The sequence below is a fragment of the Nyctereutes procyonoides genome, unplaced genomic scaffold (assembly GCF_905146905.1).
Source record: "Nyctereutes procyonoides isolate TBG_1078 unplaced genomic scaffold, NYPRO_anot_genome, whole genome shotgun sequence".
NCBI lineage: Eukaryota > Metazoa > Chordata > Mammalia > Carnivora > Canidae > Nyctereutes > Nyctereutes procyonoides.
In genome coordinates, this window is record NW_026575146.1 from 49,719,152 (window position 1) to 49,740,784 (window position 21,633).

At 40.9% G+C, this 21,633-nt stretch overlaps 1 protein-coding gene across 1 annotated transcript; it reads left to right on the forward strand.

Moving 5' to 3' along the window:
* The first annotated feature begins 12,627 nt into the window (after window positions 1-12,627).
* On the forward strand, window positions 12,628-18,984 carry CUNH9orf40 (chromosome unknown C9orf40 homolog). Its single transcript, XM_055309400.1, has 2 exons — window positions 12,628-13,267; window positions 17,344-18,984. The coding sequence occupies exons 1-2, from the start codon at window positions 12,836-12,838 to the stop codon at window positions 17,500-17,502; spliced, it is 591 nt and encodes a 196-aa protein (XP_055165375.1). The 5' UTR covers window positions 12,628-12,835; the 3' UTR covers window positions 17,503-18,984.
* Window positions 18,985-21,633: the final 2,649 nt, after the last annotated feature.

Consider the following 21,633-nt stretch of genomic DNA (forward strand, 5'->3'; position numbering starts at 1 on the left):
GCACCCAGAGCCCCAACTTCACTGCCAGCCATGTTTAGTGGTGGCAAGACTGTGCATTAATAGGCAAGGCTTTTTCCTCACTTTCCAGTGGCCAACTACACTCACTTCTACCAAATGGACTTCTATTTTCAGATCACCCAAAGCTCTATATTGAATAGCAGATTCCTCATTGCTGACATTAATCTCAGTTGAGGACTCTCCTTAGCAACCACAGCCTTATTGCCTTCTGGCTGGGGTCACAGGGCTTGCTGCTGTATGGTGATAGCATCCCTATCTCTTCTTGCCAAGAAGAGTGAGCAAATTGAGGTGCATTTGAGGGACTTAGCTCAAACCCACCTCTAGCCGTTCAACATCATTAACAGGATGCAGGGGAATCCTTGCTGTCCTGCCATATTTATCACATAGGCAAGAGCGTTTGCTGCTGTATTCTAGGACTCACATTCCTGAACTGGCCTGGCCTGTAGGACCCTTGTCCTTCCGAATCCAGAATGCCAAGTCTGTCAGCATCCCAGACTTGTCAACAAAACTGTTGAGTCTGGGGTTTGGTTTTACCCTGTTGACAACTGAAGAGAGTTAGCCTATTAGTTTTGTGCGTGCTGACAGAAGACAGAAGTTACACAAAAGGAGAGAGTTCTTATGTACCCTTCACTTGGCTTTTGCCCCAAAAATAACATTTCATGCACCCTAAGACAGTAATCAAAACCATGAAATGGACATTGGAACTATTCTGTTACTGAACTATAGACCTTGTTTGAAGTGTGCCAGTTTTTGCATGCACTTTTTAAAAAATCCTTTTAAACTTTATCTCTAAAATGGACTTATTGACAATATATACCTAAGTCTTGCCTTTTTATTCATTCTGCTCTTTTTTTGGTATCTTGTAACTGGGTATTTTAAGCCATTTACATGTTAAAATAATTACTGATATAGGTGAATTTAAACCTACCATTTTGCTAGGTTTCTACTTGGTTCCATTTCTCCTTTTTTCCTCTTTTCTCACCTATTTTTGAACTATTTTCTTGATTTCATTGCCACTACTGGCTTATTAGTTATAGCTCTTTACAAACAAAAGTTTCAATGGTTTCCCTATGGCTTCCAATATACATTGTTAGCTTGTCACAGTCTACCTTCAAAGTATTTTACCACTATTTAGCTGTAAGAATTCAACTTCTTACAATATACTTCCAATTCCTTTCTCACATCATTCATGCTATTGTCACACATTTTACTTTAATATGCATAATAAACCCCAGAAAACATTGTTACTATTTTTGCTATAACTGAATTCTTTTAAAGCAATAAAAATAAATATATTTTTGTTTTTTATAGTTTCTGGTGTGTGGTGTTTCTAAAATATCTCCACAAATTTCTCCCTTTGCTATAGTTTCATTCTTCTCCCTCTCAAGGTGTGGGCTGTAGTGACTCACTTCTAATGCATAGATGGAGGTAGAAACGTGTGATTTACACCAGCCCCCATCAGCATCAGCTATACTGTATGTAATACTTTAAGCCAGGAGGACTTCCAGCCTCCTGATCTGCTCCAAGTCTTTCTCTTGAGCACCCAGTGGAAAGCCGTGAGAAAAACCAAATCTTGTGAGTGCAAACATCCCCTGTGTCTGAGACTTCCACTATTCCAAACTGATATGGTAACCCACAATTGCCAAGAATGTAAAATTTTTTGCAGGTCATAAAAGTCATCGTACCTTCCATTTTTCTCTCAGGTCACTTAAATTAAGAGAGACAAAAAAGACATGTCATGAGGGCATTCACCTAACTCTGGAGAATCCCATGTGATGAAGAAACAGTTATACGTGTACAATGAGCTTGGAAGTGGGTCCCCCAGCTCCAGGCAAGCCCGCTGAAGCCCCAGCCAACATCTTGACCGCCACCACATAAGCAACCCTAGTCAGACCCTATAAGTCTGAGCTGATGTTGAATTCCTGACCCACAGACAGAAAATGGGTCAGGTTTGTTCATTTAAGCCACTGAGTTTTGGTGTAATTTATGACAAAACACTTCTCATTTCTTTGTGTGCATCTAAGTTTCCATCTGGTAGCAAGCCTGCACCTTCAGAACTTCCCTTAACATTTCTCGTATCTGGTCTGCTAGCAATGCATTCTCTTAGATTTTTGTCTGACAAATCCTTTATCTTAAATTTTATTTTGTAAAAGACTTGCTGAATACAAAATTCTGGGTTGACTTTTATTCATTAAAGATGTCACCATTATTTAGATGAGTACTCTGCTATAATCCTTACTTTTGTCTCTCTGAATGTTTTTCTTTTTAAACTGGCTGCTTTCAAGTAGTCCCTCTTCAGTTTTCAGTAGTTTGACTATGACATGTCTACGCATGTGTTTGGTTATCCTTTTTGCCGTAACTGTAGCTGATGTTATTACTTCAGAAAAATCTTATCTCTTCAAATATTCCTTCTGCCCTATTCTATCTTTCTAGACTTCTATTGAATGTACATTAGATGGCTTGTTATTGTCCATGATTCCTGGATGCTGTTTGGAGGTTGCTTTTTATTTATTTTACTATTTTAATTTTCCTGTTTCCTCATCTTCAAGTTCCTTGAATCACTCCTCATCTGTGTCCATTCTAATAATGAGCTGGTTAAGAATTTTCATCTGTTATGCTTTTTAATTTCAAGCATTTCCATTTATCTTTATAATTTCCAACTCTCTGCTGAAGTTCCCTGTGCATCAATGCATGTTGCTCAACTTTTCCACCATATCCTTTAATATATTACAGGAATTTGATTGATAAAGATTGATAATCCCAATATCCTGTTCACTGGAGTCTACTTCTGTTAATTGCTTCATCTCTTGATGTTTTTGCTTTCTCCTATTGCCTTTTCCCTGAGTCTTGAAGTATTGAATTCTATCTGTTGTGTAGAAAAACAACAAGCAAACAGAGATAAACAGTATTTATGCCTGGGTATAAATATATGCCTGGGATGCTGAGTCATCTTGCAAGAAATTGAGCTGGGGGACACCTGGGTGGCTCAGCGGTTGAGTGTCTGCCTTCAGCTCAGGCATGATTCTGTGGTCCTGGGATAGAGTCCCAGGATCAAGTCCTGCATTGGGCTCCCCGCAGGGTGCGTGCTTCTCCTTCTGCCTATATCTTGCCTCTCCCTCTGTCTCTCATGAATAAATAAATCTTTTTTAAAAAATAAACTGTACAGTATGTAAGATGGGAAAATATTTTTAAAAGTTTAGGTGGGGGGATCCCTCGGTGGCGCAGCGGTTTGGCGCCTGCCTTTGGCCCGGGGCGCGATCCTGGAGACCCGGGATCGAATCCCACGTCGGGCTCCCGGTGCATGGAGCCTGCTTCTCCCTCTGCCTGTGTCTCGGCCTCTCTCTCTCTCCCTGTGTGACTATCATAAAAAAAAAAAAAAAAAAAGTTTAGGTGGGCTTGCATTTTATCTACAGTGCATCATGGGCTTCAACTTCTGCTAGCAGTAACTTGTTACCTTGTGCTTAGAGGACACAGTGCCAGAGGGTTTTTCACAGCATTTGTTGCACACTCACCAGCATTCAGCTGTGTCTGCGTGCCTGTGCCACAGAGGCGTTCTTGCTACACGCTCCTACCTCTGCCCCAAGGGTAGACTACTCTGTTCCTTGTGAGTTGGTGCTAGGTTCATGATAGAGAAAATGGGAATTCATGTTTTTTTAGTGTAGCCTCTGTCTTAGGCAGGCTCTGTCACCCAGGCCTCATAGTGGGGTTTTCTCAGCATTCCCTATGTATTTGTGGTTGGTTTTAAGTAGGAATTTCCTTTTGCTTCTACTTTTCCTCCAAGGATCTTTGCCCTTGTCCTGGGAATAAGGTTTTCCTACCCCTCCCCTGAGGCAGAGGAGTTTAGCTTCCACTCCTTCCCACAAAGAAACAATGTCTTTCCCTTCCAGTCTCCTGCTCTACCTCGTCTTTGTCTTGAACAATAGAAGGCTATGAAAAAAATCTTATGAATGTAAACATCCTTTGTGTAAGAGACCCAACTATTCCAAACTGAGATGCTAATCCACAATTGCCAAGAAAGAAAATTTTTTGCAGATTTCTTAGCTTATAAAAGAATAGCCACTTTGGGGATCCCTGGGTGGCTCAGTGGCTTAGTGCCGCCTTTGGCCCAATGAGTGATCCTGGAGTCCCAGGGTTGAGTCCGATGTCAGGCTCCCTGCATGGAGCCTGCTTCTCCCTCTGCCTGTGTCTCTGCCTCTCTCTGTCTCTCATGAATAAATAACATCTTTGTTTTTTAATTATTTTATTTATTGGAGTTCAGTTTGCCAACATATAGCATAACACCCAGTGCTCATCCCATCAAGTGCCCCCCTCAGTGCCCATCACCAAATAAAATCTTAAAAAAAAAATAGCCACTTTGAACACAGAACTACATCAAAATCAAAGGACAATTTATAATTTATAGCAATAACATTAGCCAGAGTATTAATTTTGTACAGTACCGAGACCCAAATCTCACAAAATGACAAAAGAGAACGCTAGGTGATAACCTGCACAAGCACTGAGTTGCATTACAGGAGAACTTGGAGCTTAGGAAGCCTTACTCTTTTATGATGGGCACATAGTAAGTGTGACTGACTTTCTGCCCTAGGAGAAGATACTATGCTAGATAGTAAATAAACCTACACTTTGTTCCAGAAGGAGACACTGTCTCTATATTCCAGGCCTGTTGACTGTACACATATCCTTGAAAAGATAATCTAGAATAAAGTGACCCAGTACCTCTGCTTGCAAAATATGCTGAAATGCAGAAACTTGTAACCCACACAAAATACCAGTGTCACGAGATAATGAGATGGCCTAAAGATGTGTCCCATATGCCCTCTACCCATGTTTCCTAATATCCCACCCCACTGATTTGTGATAACATTCTTGTCCCAGGAACATTTTATGCAATACCAAAAGAATGCACATACAAATGTGTATATGTACTTGTATATAACATACATTATTATATATCTTCTCTGCTCTTTCATGTTTTTGGCTTATATATACTATTGTGAACCTTACTTTTTGACTTAATATGTTTTGTCAATTGTTCTATATCCATATACATAAATTCCTTTAATAAAATCTGTATGTCTCCATGTATAATACACACACAATGCTAACAAGTAACACTGAGGTTGTTTACAACCTTTTGCTATTCAGCATTACATTACAGTGAATAGTCCAGCACATTCTCAGTAGACACATTGACACATCTGCGTAATTTCTGAAGGTGGGCAGTGCATTTTAAAATTTTCATAGATGTTGTCAGATAGCTCTCTTAAAAGGTTACATTTTAAAACAAGGAGAGTGTCTGTTTCTCAATATCTTCACCAACACAGTCCATTAAACATTTTCATGATGGCCAAGGTGATGTTGGAAATTGCATTAAAATCTTTTGCAACTTACAATGTCTTTGTTTTTTTGTTTTGTTTGTCTGTTTTGCTCTTTATTATCACGGGCCACCTGGTAAGGAAGAAACAGTGTGGAGAAACACAGAATAGGTATCTTAGCCTCACTATTCAGCGTGGTCTTCACTTTTTCATTCACCCCACAAACATTTACTGGGAACTTGCACTGTGTCAAGAACAAGGCTTGATCTTGGGGATTCAAAGGTCAGAAGTTATTGTTTCTCCCCCCAGAGCTTACGCAGCAGAGGAAAGGTGTCAAACAAGTCATTACCTCATTGTAAGAACTGAGATCACCATTATAAAGTCATAAAGGACAGGTGCAGGGTACTCTGAGCAGTAGGGAGGTGCTGACTTAGAGAAGAATGCCTTAAAGAAATGGTATTTGAGCTGAGACCTGAAGGAAGAACAGAACTTACCAAACACATGTACGGATATAATTAAAGATCTCTATTTCATTTTTAACTGTTCCTGCTATACCCTAATTTACTTGTACCCTAATTAGTACAAAGAGGAAAACTGGCATTTTTCCAGTCTGGAATAAAATTTATACATTTTTCTTTATACTGGCTGAATTCTTATAGAATAACATCAGGTATGTCATAGTCAGTGGTTTGAATATTACAAGGTTGATGAATTGTTTGTCTTATACATTGATGCTAGCTACATATTAATAGATATGAATATATATATATATATATATATATATATATATATATAATGAATAAGTACAATTTCCTACAAGAAAAAAGGAAACAGGCATATCTCAAAGTTAAAAGTTATATAACCTTGAAGTCAAAGTAAAATCTTACAGGTAGGCTTTGTCTGCTTCCAGTCAAGATGGAATAATGGACCACATTTACCCTCTCACCTAAAACAACCAAAACCTGGGCACAATGTGTAAAATAACTGCCAACAAAGGAGACTGATAAATGAGAGATAGAAACAAGGTGAGCCCTACTCTCTCTCACTTTGAGTCTCCAGGATATGGCACTGGGTGGGGACACCTACACAAAGCCTGGCATTGTGCCTGAACTGAGGACATGGAGTTGTTGACAGTCCAGGAAAACCAAGGCAGCTAGGGTCTGCAGGACAGAGTAACTGAGAGGAGGAAACCACACACAGAGCACTCTGGAGATCAGATCAGAGCACCCTCCTCCACCCCCACCTCCTCTGGCCAAGAAAACTGACCTACAGAGTACTGATCAGTGCATGTGGTTGAGGGAACTACCCAAGGGTAGAGGAAGAAGCACCAACAAGCAAAACTTATAATACCTGGTATCCAATAAAAAATTACCATGTATGCAGACACAGAACAAAATAACACCTATAGAGAGGAGAAAGAATGATCAATGGAAACCAACCCAGAACTGATACAGATGTTAGACTTAGCAAAGAAAGACATCAAAACAGAGAACATAACTGTTCCATGTGTTCAAAAAGTTATACAGAGATGTATTATAGACCAACCTTGAACTTCTGAAGATAAGCCTGGGATGAAAAATACAGTGTATGAGATTAACAGCAGAAAAGGCATGAGAGAAGAAAATAAATCATAGCAGTAGAAATTAGTCAAAACACTAAGAGAAAAAAGGCCACATTGACTTTCTTGGTATCCCAAGTTCAAGTCAGACATGCTCTTGCTTTAGCACATTTGCACTTCTTACTACCTTCACCTATAACCACTCACCATTAAAATTCAGCTCACCCCTAATTTTCCTCAGGTCGCTGCTCAAAAGTCTTATCTGAGAGACCCTTCTTGACCACCTAATATAACCTCTACCAACCTTATTCTGCTTTGTTTCTCAGCACTTGACAGATGTACTTTTTTACTGTCTGTTTCTCTCAATATAAGCTTCAGTGGGGGAATCATGAGACAGGGATTTTTGTTTTGTTTATTGTTGCAACTCTTGAATTTTCCCTGGTCCTTAGCATATGCTATATTTCAAAAAATAAATTAATGAGTGAGGTTGTGAAGGGGTACAGTTCTATTCCTGATAGGAGTACCCGGTTAGATGAATGATGGGATATAGAAGACACAAGAATGGACTATGAGATGCTTGTGAAACATCCAAGCAAAATGATGAATAGTCATTTGTTCAACAAATATGTACCGAGCACCTGATCCATGCTGGGCACTGTTCTAGGTGCTTGAGTGAAAAAACAACCTTACCCTCAAGGAGCTTACTTTCTAGAGAAGGACACAATAATAATAATAAATAAGTGAATCATGTAACAGATCGGAAGGTGATATGTGCTCCAGAAAAAAAAAAAAATCAGGCAAAGGTAATCTCAAGAGTCCTGGGCAATGCTGAGTGAGTTGCGACTCACTGAGAAGTTGACAGCAGTCCGATCCTCTGGGGTGAGGTTCATCAGCAAGCTAGCAATATTTGCCAAGGAGTTCTGAGGATTAAATGAGATATGTAGAAGGTCTGGCAAATACATAGTCGCTTAAAAAAAAAAAATGTTTAAAACCACTTCCCCACCCAAACTGCTGTAGGGCTTTAATCAGTCTGAAACAGGCAAATTTTAAGATAAGCAGAATGTTTCTGAGTGTGCATCCAAGAGAAAAATTTCCTCTTTGTTGCTTTGCTGTTACTAGTGAGTTCTGAGTCATTATCCGTGAGAAGTACTGGGGAAAGAAATCAGAGAGCTGTTTAAACAAAATTATAGGATAGGGAGAAGATCCTATTGGACTAATATGAAAATGTACCTGGACAGGGTGAGGATGGGAGTGAAGGGCTGCAGGATTTCTGCTTGAAGTGGTACTTTAAGTGTTAACTTTAAACTGTGAAACATTAAAGATGTATATATTGTGCTCCTTAGAGCAACAACTGAAAATTCGTGCAAAGTGGTATTTAATAGATTAAAATTAAATTCAAAATGATACTAAATTAATCCAAAAGAGGTCTAGAAAGAAGGTTTAGAGTCAAGAAAGGAAGAGACAGTAAGTAAAAAGAATAGACCAAAATCCAGTCATATCTATAATTTATATCAAGTGCTAAAGCACTAAACATTCTAATTAAAATACAGAAATGGTCAGAATGTCAGGAAAACATGATCCAACTATACATGATGTCTGACTCCAAGAGAAACATTAAATATAAAGACAGATAAAGTAAATGGATGGGAAAAAAGATGTACTATGCAAATGGTAAGCCAAAGGGGGCTGGAGCTGCGATGATATCAGACATAGATGACTTCAAAATAAAGAACATTACCAGAGATAAATAGGAATGTTTCAAAAAAAACAAAGGGCTAATACATAATAGACATAACAATTGTAATATAGGTGTGCCTAATAAAGGTGCTTCAAAATACACAAAAACTGACAGAACTAAAAGGAGAAACAAAAATTGACTGTCGTTGTTGGATATTTTAACACCTATTTCTTAGCAATTCATAGAACATTTAGGCAAAAAACAACAAAACAAAACAACCCAAATCTGTAAAGACATGTAATATCTGAGAAACACAACCAACCACCTTGACCTAAGTGACACTGATATAGCACTCTGCTGAATACTCGCAGGATATTATGTTCTTTCCAAGAACACATATTCCATGTTCCATGATAACTCATATGCTGAATCATAAAATAAATCTCAACAAATGTAAAAGGATTAAAATCACATACAAAATGAATTAAATGGAAAGGAATTAAACTAGAAATCAAAAGATATCTAGGAAAACCTCCAGTACTTGGAAGGTCAACGCAAATAGTCCAGAGGTAAAAAAATAAATTAGGGAATGTAATGTACAGCATAGGGAATATAGTCAATAATTCTGTACTAACTTCATATGGTGACAGATGGTAACTGCAATTATCACGAGGATCATTTCATAATGTATAAAAATATTGAATCACTATGACATACACCTGAAAATAGGATACAGCATGTCAATTACACTTCAATTAAACCAAAAATCATGAACGAGTATGCTTGCAGCATGCTATTTCTCACTGCAAAAATCTGAAAAATCTCAAATGTTTATCAATAGAATGGATTCATATGACGGTATACCATACTCAGTATAAATTAATGAAATATGATTATATGCACAAAAATATAAAATAAGGAAAACAGTAAAGCAAGCAGCTCACCTCAGTATTTTAAGTGGACAAAAGATTTAAACATTTTACACAGATACAGACAAAAAAAATCTATCATTAGTCAACATCATTAGTCACTAGGGAAATGTAAATTAAAACTATAATACGGACCATGAGATATCTAGTTAGAAAGATTAAAAATAAACTCTGATCATTATCAATTGTTGGAGAGCATGGGTAGGAACTGGAACTCTCATACACTGCTAATGGGAATGTAAAATGGTATAACCACATTTGGCGATCTGCTAGCAAGTTAAACATACACCCACCACATGGTCCAGCCATTATTCTCCGAGGTATTTTACCCAGGAGAAAAGAAAGCCTATGTGCATAAAGCCTTACACACAAATTGCTCAGCAGCTTTATCTGTATAGCCCCAGACTGGAAGCAACCTACATGTCCATCAACAGATGAATGGAGAAACAAATTGTGATAAAGCCACACAATGGAGAAGTACTGAGTAATAAAAAGGAAAGAACATGTGATAGCTGAATGAATCTCAATAGAATTGTGAAGGAAGCCAAACAATAACAGTATATATGATTCTGTTTATACGAAACTCTAGAAAATGCAAATCAATCTATAATGACAGAAAGTAAAGCGGTGGTCAGTATATATGATTCCATTTATACAAAATTCTAGAAAATGCAAATTAATCTATAATGACAGAAAGTAAAGCGGTGGTTAGTATATGATTCCATTTATACAAAACTCTAGAAAATGCAAATTAATCTATAAGGACAGAAAGTAAAGTGGTGGTTACATTTGCCAGGAAGGAGCCAGGGGTGGAGGGAGGAATTACAAAAGGGCAAATGGAAACTTCTGGGGGGTGATGGGTATGTGTATTATTGTAACTGTGGCTATGGTTTCTTAAGATCTTATTTATTTATTGAGAGAGAGAGAGAGAGGAGAGAGATTGCACATGAGTGGGGGAGAGGGACAAGCAGACTTCTTGTTGGACCATAAGTGCAACATGGGGCTCGATCCCACGACCTGAGCAGAAGTCAGATGCTTCACCTGGGCCACCCAGCCCCGACCCCGCTGTACCTATTGTTTCACAGGAATATACATATGTCAGAATTCAGCAAACTAAACACTTTAAATATATGCATTTTATTTTATGTCAATTAGGGCTCCATAAAGTGTAAACAAAACAAAACAAAACAAAACACACACACACACACCAGCAAGACCAAAGACCAAAAAAGTCACTTAGAAACACAGACAGCAAAATTACAAAGTAAAGCAAAGGGATGGCTGATTCAAAATACAAAATAATTGTATTTTGAATCAGCCATCCCTTTGTATAGCATTTACCTGGAGTATAGTTGTATAGCAATTACCTGGAGTGGAGGAAAGGGAGGAAGGCAGGCACCAGGTGGAGAAGCATGTGGGAACGCGCTCATGTTCTGGTCCAAGTAATACTCTATATGCGAAACTGGGTGCTGGGTATCTTACTACCATTCCTTTATCTACATATCTATATCTATATCTATTTAATTTATTATTGAGGGGGGTGGGGTGGGGAAAGGAGAAGCAGGCGCCTCCGCTGAGTAAGGGCTGAGCAGGGAGCGGGACGCGGGCCTCCATCCCAGGATCCTGGAATCCTACCCTGAGCCTCCCGGGTGCCCACCAACTACGTGTGTTTCACACAACCTTTCTCTACACAGGATGGAGTTCACAATTTAGAAAAACAAAGAGAGTCTGTGGTGAGGACCACAGAGGAGCGGACCTCCCTTAGCTAAACTGCACACCTTTTACCATCGTTGGGAGGCACAACCCTCAAAACCGTGCGAATAAAATGAAGATCTTCCACATCTGATCTGTGTGACCTGTTCCTGGGGGACTGAGGAGTCACCAACTGCAGAGAAGGAATGGAAAGATCAGACAGAACAGCTAGTGTCTCACACCCTAACGTGGCGCCTATCAAGTACTGGGTTCCCTATCTTCTCGCGACCTTGAGGCTCAGGGGCCACGGGGCAAGTGACATACAGGTTAAGCACTGACCACCTGCGAGAACAGTTACCTGCCTTGCACTTCCTCTAGAAGATCCTGCAGCTCCCTTGCTCATCTTGGTCGACTTGGCTACTACTTTATCAACCGCGAAGATACAAGCTATATAGTGAAGTCCCTGCGCTCATCCCCCTCTCTTTGCTCCGTAGCAACAAATTCCGCCCTGGGGGGCGGGGCGGGGGCGGGGCGGGGGAAGGTCTTGGAATCTCACTTCGCATCATCGGAAGAAGGGAACTCGGTGCGCTTCCCACGTAATTTAAGAGCCAGGCAAGTTTCGGTTCGGTTGGCCAGGGGAAAGCGCCGTGCTGCAGGCTTGGCTCCGGGACGAGCTATTTTGGAGAGCACGTGTCCTCCGCGGCCTCATCAATGAATTTTTCGTCAAAAGGTCTTCGAAGGGGCAGCCCCGGTGGCGCAGCGGTTCAGCGCCGCCTGCAGCCCAGGGCGTGATCCTCCTGGAGACCCGGGATCGAGTCCCACGTCGGGCTCCCTGCATGGAGCCTGCTTCTCCCTCTGCCTGTGTCTCTGCCTCTCTCTCTCTGTGTGTGTCTCTCATGAATAATAAATAAATAAATAAATAAATAAATAAATAAATAAATAAATAAATAAATAAATAAATAAATGGTCTTCGAAGAATGCGGCGCCTACTGCGCTTTCCCCGACAGCCAGCGCCAGACACGCCCCTCGTCCTGCTCGGTGTCCGCGCGCGGGCCCCCTCCCCGGGCCAGCAGTCCGCCAGCGGGGACCGCTTACCGTGGCTACCGCCTCAGCCCGTCGGCTCGCAGTCGGCGCCGCGGCGAGGGACCTGAACCTCCTGGAAGCGTCCCCGAGGGGAACAGTAACAACCACACGTTACAGGTCTGAACCCCGCACCGCTTCACCGAGTTCCGGGACGCGCACGGCCGCTCCCCGCCCCCGGGGGAAGCAAGGTCACGCCCTCCGGCCCCTGCGCCTTTAATAGGAGCGGCGGCCGATTTCCCGCCTCCCTCCGGGGCGGCTCGCACTTCCGGCCGCGGGGGCGTTCGGGAGCGCGCCCTGCGAGCCTCCACCAACCAGCGGCTCCGCCCGGCCGGCGCGAGGGCGCGCGCGCGCATTCGTGCGCAGGTTCGAATCTCCGCCGCTTCGCGGTTTGCTCCCCAACGTCCGGCAGCCCCGCGGCCGCAGCGGGGGCCCGGCCGCCCCGCCCCCCGCCCTCGCTCGCGCGCCCAGCCCTCGCCCTCCGCCCCCGGAGTTATCGGCGCTGGGCTTCCCGCGCTGGGCCTCCCGCGCTGGGCGGGCTCCGCCCGAGGCCCCGGGGCCCATGGCCAAGCGGCGTGCGGCCGAGCCGCTGACGTTCCACGTGCCTTGGAAGCGGCTCCTGCTCTGCGACTTCCCCGAGGAGCCGCCGCCGCCGCCGCCGCTCTGGATCCCGCCGCCGGGGCCCTCGCATCCCGGGCAGCCTGTCGGCGCCCCGGAGCTGCCCCGAAAGCGCAAAATCGACGCCGGGGCTATGACTGAGCCTTCAGCTTCGCCCAGCAAGCGTCGCGACGGCGGGGACACCGGCGTTCCGGGCGGCGTGCAGCGAGAGGGCCGAGGCCTGGAGACGGGCGAGCCGCCGCTGCAGCAGCCTCCCGTGCGGCCCCGCGGGCCGGGGGAGGAGCCCCGGGGCGCCCGGCCCCCGGGGGGCGGCGGCGACGACGGGGCGGGGCGCACGGAGCCCCGGCGGGGAGACTGGGGGGCAGCACCGCGCCAGGTAGGGGCTGGAGGTCCGCCGAGCGCCCCGGAGGGCGGGGGGAGAGGGGGCCCCCCTTTACGCAGCCAGGCGCGCCCGGGGAGGGAGCAGTTTGCCCCCCTCTTGCCCCTTCGCGTTCAGGAGGCCCCAAAGAGCCGGGGTCCCCGACTCCCGGGCTCCACAGGATGGGGCCCCGCGTTTGCGGGGCGGGGGTGGGGGGTCCTGTGGGCTGAAAGCACTTGCCAAACAGACGGTCGGGCGAGGTGGACGTGGGCTTGCGCCGTCAGTGCCGGTGCTGGGTAGGAGGGCAGCGGGAGCGTGGGGCGCGACGGCGTGCGAGCTTTCTGGAGACCTTGACTCAACGACGAATGGGGCAAGGTGTAGCGCGCCTTCCGTGGCTTAACGGTGATTCCGTGTAGAATTCGTGATCGGGCTCTTCCCTGAGAGGATGGATGGCCTGTAGGCATGCATGGTTCAGCACTTTGGGTAGAGGGAGGAAGGACCTCGCTCTCTCGGGAAGAGGCATTTGAAAACTCACAGTGTCAAATCGCATCCTGTGATTATTGTTGAAGATTAATTTGGATCCTCAAGTAAAGCTATGCTAGGATCACTTTGAAGCGTTCTTATTCTTTGGGAACGAGCCTGCCCCATCTCTGCACGTTGGATGTAATTTGTCTAGGTTTGTGCTGTTCGGTATGGCAGCCACTACCCGTGTGGGAACCACTGAAAACTTGAAAAGTGACTGGTCCAAATGGAGATGTGCTCTAAGTATAGGATACACTAGATTTCGGAGATCTCAAAATATACATATATAGATATATAGATTTTTAAGGATTTTATTTATTCACGAGAGAGGCAGAGAGACACAGGCGGAGGGAGAGGCGGCAGGCTCCCTGCAGGAAGCCCGACGCGGGACTCCATCCCGGGCCTCCGGGATCACGACCTGAGCCCAAGGCAGACGCTCCACCGCTGAGCCACCCAGGCGCCCGGAAGATCTCAAAGTTTTCCCATTGATTACCCATCGAAAGAACTTGGAGATACTGGATTGAATAAAATGCATTAAAATTTATTTTTTTAGTATAGCCGCTAAAAAAGCTTAACATATTTTTGGGACAGCCTTGGTCTAAACCTAGGAATTGAGGCTGCTTTTTGGCAGTTCTGTGTGTTGACTTACCAGGAATTTCGGGAATAGAAAAACCGGATGTAGGGCCAGAATTCACCAAACTCTTGAAGCACTACATCCTAGCGTCTATCTCACATTTTTCCATTGTTTTAATTATCTTATGCGGAATTCACTAAATGCCTTGCTGGAAAAAAGTGAACTGAGATTCCTTTGGTAGGACTTCTTGATGAAAAACCCAATAAAATGAGAATTTTATAGATAGGAAAGGACTCTTTCTGTGTGGGTGAGAAATTACCTTCGGACGATAATGATGAGCATTTCTGGATGAAATTCTAAATTGTAAATATTTCCACCTCCAGTTTATTGGAATTTAGAAAACTTGAGAATTTTTTTGTTAGACTTTTAAATTCATATTTCTTTTAGATGTTCAAAATCCAGTTACTTAAAACCAAATGATAGCACTTATGTTTTGAAAACCAAATAATTAGAATTTCCAATTATATCGTTTCTGTTGGCAAAACCTAAAAAAACAAACAAAAAACCCCAGAATGATAGTCATCCAGACCTGTTTGATATAGAGATGACTACTGTGTAGTTTGAAAACCTTTCCTCTTCAGACCATGTTGGTGCCCCACCCATACATAGGCTTGTCTTTTTTACCAGAGTATCCTGACTGCAGTATGCCACAGATTGATAAGAAGGAAATATGGAAATTGTAGGTAGGCAAAGAAGGAGAATTTTTTAGTGGACTGATACACCTTCTTAGAATCTCTTAGTCACACCTGTATCTGTCACAGCAGTGACTACATCTGGCAGCTCTCTGCTTCATAGTCACTACAGGCCCATAGCAAGGACTAAGCTTGGCCATAGGGATACCTTTTTCACCAAGACAATCCTTGTGCTCTTTTCTTTCAGCAAAAGCCCCGGAATCTTTATGTTTATTCCTTTTGTTAATTCTGTTCACGAGCTTTTTGTCTTCTGCAAATTTAAGAGAGAAACATGTTTCCTCCAGCACCTCTCTTTTGTGCCTCCAGAGGTAGAGGTTCTTTGTTTTAAGGGATTTGTAGCAAATTACCAAGATACAGGGTATGACAAAATCATGGAAAAGTTAAAAAGGCTTTTTTCAATTTATGCAGTAAACATCTCCCTGGTTCCTGGCATTCAGAATAGAGCTTAAGTCCCTACCCTCACTCTTGGGATCTCATTTAGGAGAAAGTTTCTCAGATGTGTCCTTTCTGCATTGAGGATTCAATTTAGGCAGAATAATGGTACCTTTTTTTCTGTCCTAGAACCTCAGAATATTTTTTGAGTTATCTCAAAATTTTTTGTTAGCTTTTTTCTAGGATTTTGTTTCGGTGTTTTTAACCAAAGAACTAAAGTAAGACCAGGTATTTATTCATTAAATATTTATGTGTTTTCTCGTGATAGTGTGTCACTTCATGCAGATTCATTGCTCGGTGTGTGCTCTCATTGTTAGCTATTTTTATTGGAAAGTAGGCAGAAATGTTTTTTTTTTTTTTTTTTTTATATTCCTACGAAGAAAGTAATGGATGATTCATGGGTTTCTTGGGATATACTATCTAGCACTATTGAGCAATTACACTACTAATCCTTAATTTGAAAGAGAGGCCTAGGGGTACCTGGGTGGCTAGTGGGTTAAGCATCCGACTCGATTTTGGCTCAGGTCATGATCTCAGGGTTTTGAGATCAAGGCCCATGTTGGGCTCTGTGCTAGGCATGAAGTCTGCTTAAGATTCTCTGTCTCCCTCTCTCTCTGCCCATCCACCCTTAAAAGAAATAAATTTTTTTAAAAAAGAAAAAGAGTCTTGTGTTTTACCAATGAGGAAACAGACTTAGATCAAGGTCAGAGTTAGTGGATGGTGAGTTATGCAAACCCAGGTCTCTCTCGAGGCAAAATTTGTGCTCATAGCTACTTGGTTATACTGATGTCACTATGGGATCTTTTTGGGCTCTGTTTATAAGCAGGTAATTAAAACGGTCAGCTTGGAATCCTGGATATAATTCCAGGGCTGCTTCCTTACACAAAGTATTTTGGGGATGCTTTTGAAATTCTGTGTTAATTTTAAACTTCATTGGAACATCAGTTTCATTTCATAGTTACTTGAAACAGTAGTATAGCTATTCAGAGGAACCTGTTGAATTTTAAAGGAGCCAATACTCAACTTGGATTTATCAGTGTTAGTATATTGATTTAAAGTCCTGCTGTGTACCAAATCTTGTATCTTTATAAATACGCTAAGTAGCAAGAAAACCTGAAACTGATTATTAGTCAAAATTTTTTTGGCAGGTTGTCAAAATATTTTAGCCTATGTAAAGTCAGTTCCTTAAAATACCAAACCTCAGGGGAAAGACCAAAAATAAGTTTTAAGATATGTTTGTATTACTTAAATAAATTGTTTTCCACACTGAAAGGTAAAAAAAAAAAAAATTAAGACCATTTTCCAACATTTTCTTTGGTTGAAAAAAAAATTATCAAGAAGAGATGTTCTTGGAAGAAATTCTTTTAAATTTAAACTACTAACAATATTTTTACAAATCCGTGAATATGAAAATGCACAGATTTGATGGAGTCCATGAAGTACTTTGTTTAGGCAGAATTTAAAGTGTGTTGCAGAAGCAAAGTAAAAGGCCACAAAATCTTTTTTTTTTTCTAAGATTTTATTTATTTACTCATGAGAGACAGAGTCGGGGTGGGGGGGGGAGGCAGAGGGAGAAGCAGGCTCCACACAGGGAGCCCCGATGTGGGACTTGATCCCGGTTCTCCAGGATCACGCCCTGGACTGAAGGCGGCGCTGAACCGCTGAGCCACCCGGGCTTCCCAGGGCCACAAAATCTTAATGTGTGTTTGCTTTTAAAATAAGAAAATTTGTTTCCTGAAAAAAAAAAAAGAAAAGAAAAGAAAAAACTTTCTATAAGCCTTTGATGTGCTTTCATCTTTCTTTTTTCCCTAAAGCTCAATGAAGAATTTTGGCAGTATAACACCTTCCAGTACTGGAGGAATCCTTTACCACCTATTGATCTGGCCGACATCGAAGATGTGATTGAAGACAACTCAACAGAAGCAGCACTTCAGGGCAAGAATGAAGTGGTTGAGATTGACATGGAGTCCTGATGGAAGGAGCTGAAGAATAGGTTCTTCTTAATTTGAGGAGACATCTCCTAAGTGAATTTACATATTCTTAAGAAGAAAAGTTATTTTCCATACTTGATGTGATACCATTCCCAAACCTGAAAAATGAGGAACAGTTATTTTAAAGATAAATGCCTATAGCCACGACTGAAACTCCCAAAAAGGATTTGTCAAGTATCTAGTGCAGTTACAGGGGAAGTATTTTATATATGTACTCTTGTAGAGAAATTTATGTTTAGACTCTAAATTCGAAAACATTGATCTCATAAATAGGAATTCTGACAGTTTTAGAAGTGGGAAATGTTTAAATATTCTTCTCTGTACCAAAAAGTCAATTTGTGGTACATGAAATGAGTATTGTTTTATAATAACTTATTAATAAAATGCTTTCTAGTACATTGTATTGACTCTTAGTTGAACAAATAGCCCACTTAAACGTCTATGCAAACTTAAAATGTGGGAGATATTTAAAGGTGGCATAGTTTTAAGAGAACTTTCTAAGTGTAGAATGTAAAGTAGTGAGAATTTCAATTTGGGTAGCATGTTTGCATAGTTTCCAGTGTTTGATATTTGTTTAACTCTACTTTGGGGAATCATAAATGGATAAAGAGCAATGAGAGGCAAATAGGTGCTTTCCTCCCCCTTTTCCCAGGATAAGAGGAAAGAAATTCAGTTGTATTTCTTAATTTCTTGGTTTTGAATTGTTTTGAGGGTATGGTTTTTTATTGCTTATTACTTTAGACTTGTAGTTCTCAACACTGACAATACTTCAGAAATCCTTGCCTGAGCCTCACTGGAGAGATTCCTGTTTAATTGTCTGAATGGGGCTTGGGTATAGCTATTTTTTTAAGCACCAATCCTCCTTTTCCCCAATCCTAATATGCCGACAGCTTTGAGAACCACTAGACAGACTAATGGTAGTTTTTCCTGTTTAAAGGAGATAACTAATTAGAGATGAAGCAGCTCCTCTTAATTAGCTTTGTTTTTATTTCACTCTTTCAGTGGCTTTGTTACAAGTAAGTTATTGTGTTATTACTATTTCGTTGTTAACAAAATAAAGTAAGCAGTTTGTGTTTGAGTATCAATGATTAAGTTAATTAACTTTTGTACTACATCTAGAATGTTGGCTTTGTAATTGAGTAACTTGTCCTTGTATATATTTTGTTGTTGATAACAGTGGATCCAAAATTCAGAAAGGATGATAAATGCTAATGAGAGGGGGGGAAAACCAGTTTATGTATACTGTAGGATTTAAGTATGGGTTGACGTTAAGAATATTCTAGAACAAAAGACATGTACCGTGGTTAAGAATGAAGGCTTTGGTGTCAGACGTGGTTCAAAGGCTTGTACTGCCGCTTTCTACCTATGTAACATTAAGCAAGTTATTTTTCATCGTTAAGCCCCAGGTTCCTTAATTGTAAACTGAGAAACAATAAATAGTATCTACCTCAGAGAGGTTATGTTTATTGTCGAGCAATGTACTAAGTACTTTACCTGCATCTTGTTTAATTCTCATAATAACCTTATTGTAGGTACAAAAAATAGTATAAATGTGTTTTTTGTAGTTATACTTCATTCCACTTTAAGTTGCAACTAGAAATTTCAGGATACGAATTGGAATTGAAGTAGCAAGGATGGCAAGCAAGTGGGGGGAAGCATTTAAATTACTGCGGGGGGGTGGAGAAAATGGTAAACTTTCTTCCCCCTTCTTTTTGACCTGAGAGTAGGAAGGGGTCTGTTTTTGTTCAGTGCTCTTCCTTGTGCCTGGGACAGTGCCTGTCACACAGTAGATAGTCAATAAAAATTGCATGAATCAATTAGTTAAGTTTTCTTCTCTATTGATGGAAAGGTAATGCTAATGATTTTCTAGGACCATATCACAAAGCTAGGCATTTTACCAAAGATGTGCATATAAAAGATGTGTCACAGGGATCAAGCAGTAAAATGCTGGAAACATAATAATGTAAAAACTGAGACATGTACACCTAATGAACTATAGGAGGTAGTCATTTACTTTAATGAGAAATTTCATAGGATACTACATTGCAGGTGAGTGAATAGGAGTTTCAAATAGTAGCTCAAATGGATTCTTGGCTGGCTCAGTTGGTGGAGCTATGCAAACTTGATCTCAGGGTTGTGAGTGCAAGGCACCCATCAGTGTTAAAGCTTGAAGAAAAAAGTAGCTCAATCTTTTTTGAGCATTACGTGTCAAATAGCATACAAAACTAAGGTAAAGATTCAGGGAAAATATTTGCTATCCAGGTTGAAGGTTGAATGTTTTTATATAGGTGTGTGTGTGTGTATATATATATATATATATGTAAACATTTAAATATGTTTAAAATATAGAATATGAATATATATGTAAAGATGTATACATATGTGTATATATAGAGAGATTTTAAAAATTCCTTTTAGAAAAATTTGTTAGTGAATCTCAAGATAATTAGGCAAAATTGCATGGTGGATAAATTAAGATAGAAATTTAAAAATTCTTTTTTAGTTGTATACATTTCACCCAGATTCCCTAATATAATATCTTACATTACCACAGTACAATTATGAAAATGAGGAAATTAATGTTAATATATTTCTATAATGCTATTATGAGGACATGGAAAGAGTTACTTCAGGCAACTCTTAATAGGATATGTCAAAAAATGGACAAAATGTATAGACTAAGTTTTGCCATCGTCTCACTAACATCCTTTTTCTGGCCCAGAATTCAATCTAAGGTCACGTGTTCTATTTTGTAGTAAAATCTCTCAGCCTCCTTTAAGTCAATTCCTTGGAATGTATTTGCCTTTCATGACCTTAGTACTTTTTGTAGAGTACTGAGTACTTTTTTGTAGAGTATAGTTATTTCATAGGGTAGCCTTCAATTTTGGATTGTCTGATGTTTCTCATAATTACACATTTTTGTAAGAACTCCATATAGGTGTTGTATCCTCAGTGCATTATGCCAGAAGGCACTGGATGTCAACTTGTCATTGGTTCCTGTAACTTTGATTACTTGATTAATGTAGTGTTGGCCATTTTTTTTCTATTATAAAGTTAATATTTTCTCCTACATAATAATTATCTCTTGGAAGATACTTTGAGACTATGTCCAGTTTCTCATCATATTCTGCCCATGAATTTTAGGATATGTTGATTGTTACATGAAATATTTATTGCTCTTGGTATAGGTCAAATGGCAACTTTCTATTTCCATTATCCCTCCTATATCTATTAATTGGAATTCTGTAAAGAAAGAACTTTCCTTTCACCCCTGTTTTTTATTCAGTGACATAATAGCAGTATAGATTAATGAGCATATATTTTATTCTATAATTATAGTGTATTGCTATCATTACTTTGTTACACAAATTATCCCAAGAGATTTAGCCATTGGGAGGCCCTCTGAGTTGGTCTTTGTGCCCTTCCTCTTTTTTTTTTTTTTTTTAACATGTTCTTTATTGTGTGAATACTGGTTAACATTGGCAATGCACTTTTGCATTTACGGGGTTAATGGATGGAAATTGTGCCACTGGGAAATGCTGTGTTTTTCACTGAACAATTTGAGCCTTGGCATCCTCTTCAGAGAATAGGGATGCTAAAACCCACCTCCAAGGAGCAGAGTGGGGATGAAATGACATGGTGGTTGTGCAGAACCCATAGTAGGCACTAAATATATATATCCCTTCCTTGCAGTACATGAAATGCACATTTTTGCCATCTTCCTGATAGGTAGGTAGGTAGAATATTAGTGACCTCTAACAATTCCTGAAATTAGGGCAAACTGAGTGATTACTTTTAAAGAATTTCAACAATTACCTGGAGGCCACAGATCTAAACAACAGTGTTCTAGCAATTTCTATTTATTGATTGCTGTATCCTGTATCTTTTTGATACAACCCTGTGGTAAAATTCTAAAATAGGCCTCAAGATTCCCAGACCACAATGTATTACCCAGTCATTTAATCAAACACTGATTTAGATACTACTGTGAGAAATTTGGCAAATGTAATCAAAGTCCCAAACCAGTTGATCCTAAGATGAAATGATCCACGTGGGTATGACTTAATCACATGAGTCCTTTAGGTATGGGTGGACAGATGAGAGAAGTCAGGT